Source organism: Electrophorus electricus, chromosome 2 (assembly GCF_041902795.1).
Source record: "Electrophorus electricus isolate QZ-2024a chromosome 2, ASM4190279v1, whole genome shotgun sequence".
NCBI classification, from domain to species: domain Eukaryota; kingdom Metazoa; phylum Chordata; class Actinopteri; order Gymnotiformes; family Gymnotidae; genus Electrophorus; species Electrophorus electricus.
The window spans coordinates 18,762,501-18,767,584 of record NC_137498.1 but is presented as its reverse complement, the minus strand read 5'-3'; the positions used below and the strand labels follow the sequence as shown (position 1 = coordinate 18,767,584).

Here is a 5,084-nt window from a genome sequence, read left to right as displayed (position 1 = left end):
TGTTATTATTATTATTATTATTATTATTATTAATAATAATAATAATAATAATAATAAATATATTATTATTATTATTATTAATAATAATAATAAATATATTATTATTATTATTATTATTATTATTATTAAGCGGGCTGCATGGGAGACTATAGACTATAGGTTTAGTCCATTACCTTGTTTTAGTAACAAGTTTCACTTGCGAGTATGATTTAAGAGAACAGCCATGTTTTGTTTCCCCGCCTACTCTCCGCATTTTAGACGAGAGGTTCACAGAATCTGCCCGCAGTCTGCGTGTTAGAGAAAGGGAGACGCTGTGCGATGCGATGGTTTAACGCGCGCCGTGGGCGGCGTGCGCTGGTTTCGCTGCTGTTCTGGGTCGGCTGTCAAATTTGCGCAGCACAGTGGGAGCTGACGCTTCTGCACACAAACGATGTCCATGCACGCATCGAAGAGACAAACAAGGACTCTGGCAAATGTACCAAAGGTGGCTGTTTCGCTGGAGTAGCAAGGCGAGCTACAAAAATAAAGGAAATACGTGATAAAGAGAAGAACGTGTTGCTCTTAGATGCGGGGGATCAGTTTCAAGGCACTGTGTGGTTTAACTTTTATAAAGGCAAAGAGGCGGCATACTTCATGAACAAACTCGGATACGATGCCATGGTAGGTGGATAAACATATTTTTGGTATTTTACGCAGAATCTTTATCTTACGAACACTGTTTAAAATTTAGGACAAGATTATGTAGTGCATCCAAATGATGTAATCCAAGCGCTGCATGGATCTTGTATGTGTCCAAGTTTTTTGTTGTTTTTTTTTCTTTTCTTTGCTATGCTTTCCTTTCTTTCCTTTTAATTTATTTTCTCAGAAAAGTTGAGAGATCATGAATTAAGCAAAACTCATAATCCCGCTTTTAAGTCATCTGCCCTTCTCCGACGGAGCGTCCGTTGCTCTGACATTACACGGTACAAAATATGGAACTGTAGTCACCTAGTATAGGAACGACAACTCTTCAGACTGGAGTGAGGGAAACCTCTCTTAAGTTCTAGCAACTCTCGATAGATGGGCAGCCACCAGTTAAAGCACTTCACTCTGTGAAAACTTCCGGGAAACGATTGTTTGCGCTGTTTTACATCTTAATGTACGATTACTTCAGATAAAAACATTTATATAAACATTTACCGGTTTTCGTATAAACATTTCACGGTTTGCTCACTTGTTGGTTTCGAATATTTTCCATTCTTTATAAGTGAGCTATATGGAACCTGTTTTTTTTCTTACCCTTTTCTTTTCAGCACTTTGTTTACAGTATCCTTGTAGATTCGCTAACTTCTCCGTCTTGTTTATCGTTTTCTTCCACTGAGTAACGGGGACTCTGGCAGAAAGGTGAAAATGTCCAAGTACGCAAAAAATCGACAGTTCTGTCAAAGCCAAACCTTCGTGCACATAGCGTCAATAATTTCTTATAATGATTCATAACATTAGTGAAAGTATCAATCTTTAAATAAACACTAATGCAGAATATAGTATATACTCTAATACAGTATATGCAATATACTTACTGTACACCCTGGTGTTACACTACTACCATTGCACAAAGTATTATTTGCATGGTGCGTCATTCTCAAAACCACATTCATCCTGACATGGTAGAGACTCTTGAGCTGTTTCTGGTTTAACAGGGACAGCGGTTTAATTTTTTTTTTTAAAGAATCTGAAGTATAATTCCTCCACTATTGCTTCTTCATTTTAAAAAAGGGCAGAAGTCATATCCTCAAACTTGTCAAATCTGAATATATTAACCCTTTTTACATTATCCCACTATATAAAAATTTTCATAATTTAAAGAGAATGGGGTAGTGCTGACATTCCCACTATTTCACATTTGTTCATCAAATGCAAGAACTCAGTGTTTCTCTAACCAGTTGTCTGAGTCCCAACCAGTTGCACTTGGACCATGGATCAAAGGGGGGGGGGGGGGGGGGTCTGGAAAGCCTGGCTTAACCTCGGCACAAACTTCAGGTCACTTGTGCACCACCTGTGTCATCATTAGAGCAAGCATTGCTTTCTGGGCTGGTGTTCAGGGACACCTATGGCACATAAACATTGAAGGTGTTTCCCTAAGGCTAGTCAGTTTTTCCTATTGTCAAGATTTCCTTGAACGCCAGGGGAGTGCAGCCATGTTCTGTGGGATGTGCTACCCTGCAGCATTTAACATGTGTTTTTCTTGTTCAGTTGCACTTAAGCTTAAACTCTGCAGGAGCAGTAGCTCTCCAGAAGAGAGGCTGGGCTCCCCTGCCTCAGTTCATCTGCACTGTGTTGTTTTTATTCCAGAAAAGGGAGAGTAGAAATAGCTCAAAACAGCCTTCAAAGCTTCCTCTTTTGAAATTTTTTAGCTCTCTTAAAGTGACTTGTTTATTGCTTGTCAGGTTTTATAGTTTGCAAGGCAATTAGGCATCAAATATAAACATCAGAATGAGTTTCTTAAGGCTGTGTGTGTGTGTGTGTGTGTGTGTGTGTGTGTGTGTGTGTGATTCTACTCTCTAGGCCCTAGGGAACCATGAGTTTGACAATGGAGTGGATGGTCTCATTACACCCTTTCTTCAGATGGTAAATTGCACTGTGCTCAGTGCTAATATAAAGCCAGATGACAATCTTGCACCAAAGATTAGCGGATATTATTTATCTTATAAAATCTTCACTGTCAACACCGAGAAAGTCGCTGTAGTGGGATACACATCTAGGGAAACTCCTGCTCTCTCACTGCCAGGTACATTTGTTTTCACTCATGATCTGCTCAGTAGTATTTAAAAACCACAAAGTTCACAGCTCAAAGTTCAAAGATCACAGCTCTGGATGTCCATAGTTCCACAGCAGCATGACTGATATGTTGACAAAAGCACTGCCTGAAATGGAGACATGTACGTGCGCACATAGACGCGTTTTCTCAAGCTAGTTTTATAGACGCGTTTCCTCAAGCTAGTTTTATAGACGCGTTTTCTCAAGCTAGTTTTATAGATGCGTTTTCTTAAGCTAGTTTTATAGACGCGTTTTCTTAAGATAGTTTTATAGATGCGTTTTCTTAAGCTAGTTTTATAGACGCGTTTTCTCAAGCTAGTTTTATAGATGCGTTTTCTTAAGCTAGTTTTATAGATGCGTTTTCTCAAGCTAGTTTTATAGACGCGTTTTCTTAAGCTAGTTTTATAGATGCGTTTTCTTAAGCTTAACCAGTTTTGTTATTCTTAATTTTATCATGTTAATTTTTGTTTTTTTTTTAAACTGTACAAAGTACATGCTCTTAAAATATTAAGCATTGTCCTTTCCAAAGTCATCTTTTTTTCAGTCTTCCTCAGTGGTCAGGTTTATAAGAATATTGCTGCTAGATCTGGTATTCCACATGGGTTTTGGCTGCAGGTCCACATCTGCGTTTTGAAGAGGAGGTCAGCTCTTTGCAGATGGAAGTCTCCAAGCTCATCACCCTGGGCATCAACAAGATCATTGCTCTCGGCCACTCCGGCTTTGCCGTGGACAAGGAGATCGCCAAGAAGGTTCAGGGACTGGATGTGGTCATCGGCGGACACACCAACACTTTCTTATACACGGGTATATATCTTATACACTTTCTTATACACATTCCAAGCATCCGCTCCAGGTGAAGGATTTTTCGGAATGTTGGCTGGTCAATTTCCTTTAGTATTTGTGTTAGTGCAGGTTACTATGGTGATGTTTCACACGGTGGTGTAAAAAATTGAAGACAATATTATTCGGTTCCATAAAACCTTATCATATGACTTTTCCATTTTTTCCGAAAAACCTGTGTGAAAGTTGGGAAGTTTGTTCACATAACTTGAACTGTTGTCCATTTCATTCCAGTAATACTCCTTAATTATCCTATTAATTATCCTTGAAATTCAGAAATGTGCTTTGTGAACATCTGACAACTGTTCCAGCCATAGTATGGCAATACTATGAGGATATTATTAGACCCTTCTATTATAACTAGAGCAATTTAATTTGCCGGTAGTCCATAGCCTGTACAAATTCTGTCCCAACATTCTGGTTTAAAAATAACACCCACTGGAAGACAGTATCTTGCCAAAGTGTATTTTTAGTTGGGGACACCAGCTACTGTGTTCACACTTTCTGTAGCAATAAGAATGTCATAGTTTCTGCACAACCTCAAGCAAAGAAGAAAATGAATTATGAGAACAGAAAGTAGTGATGTTAGTTTATCTATTGTTGAACCGCTTCATTTAAAAATAAATTGTGTGTGTGTGTGTGTGTATATATATATATATATATATATATAGAGAGAGAGAGAGAGAGAGAGAGAGAGAGAGAGAGCACTAAGTTTTCTTTCTTACTACAAGTCATAAAGGGAAAAAGTGCAGTAAAGCAGTTGGATGCCAAGGTGGACCACTTCCATTACTGTTTACCTTAAGGTGGACCACTTCCATTACTGTTTACCTTAAGGTGGACCACTTCCATTATTGTTTACCTTAAGGTGGACCACTTCCATTACTGTTTACCTTAAGGTGGACCACTTCCATTACTGTTTACCTTAAGGTGGACCACTTCCATTACTGTTTACCTTAAAGTGGACCACTTCCATTACTCTTTAGCTTAAGGTGGACCACTTACTTTGTTCTTGCAGTGTCTGTGTGGTTCCTCAGACCAGTGAACTGATAATGATGGTTTTCAGTGTTAACACAGCATCCATGTGTTGCATTCCTTCAGACTTTTTAACAACAGATGTGTCTGCGTATGTATACATGTAATAGAGACTGTAATTGACTGTCATATATGTTTATGTGGGAGGAGACATGAGTCAGGTTGTTTTTGGAAAACTAGCATTTTAATAAGATGTCCTTGAGCTTCTCAGCCACAAGGAATCTCCAGAGCTTAGAGAGTATTTGTACATGTTGATAGAAAATAAAACAGCCTACACCAGGATTCTAGGCAACCAAACTCTGATGACAACAAAAAACAAATCCCAGTTCTGTATCGTCATTTTTAGATTTTGTATTTTTAAAAAAACTATATTTTTAAAAAGCTTAAATTTGATTTTGTTTGTAGAGACTCCAGTG

The 5,084-nt window shown here is 38.4% G+C and overlaps 1 protein-coding gene across 2 annotated transcripts in view; it reads left to right on the top strand.

Annotated features, from left to right (window-relative positions):
• The first annotated feature begins 277 nt into the window (after nucleotides 1-277).
• Nucleotides 278-5,084, top strand: part of nt5e (5'-nucleotidase, ecto (CD73)) — a 14,947-nt gene continuing 10,140 nt past the window's right edge. For both annotated transcript variants that reach the window (XM_081695556.1, XM_035529405.2), the window contains exons 1-3: nucleotides 278-660; nucleotides 2,545-2,767; nucleotides 3,412-3,600. In XM_081695556.1, coding sequence (XP_081551682.1) covers nucleotides 319-660; nucleotides 2,545-2,767; nucleotides 3,412-3,600 — 754 coding nt within the window. In that variant the 5' untranslated portion in view covers nucleotides 278-318. The remainder of the gene's footprint in view (nucleotides 661-2,544; nucleotides 2,768-3,411; nucleotides 3,601-5,084) is intronic.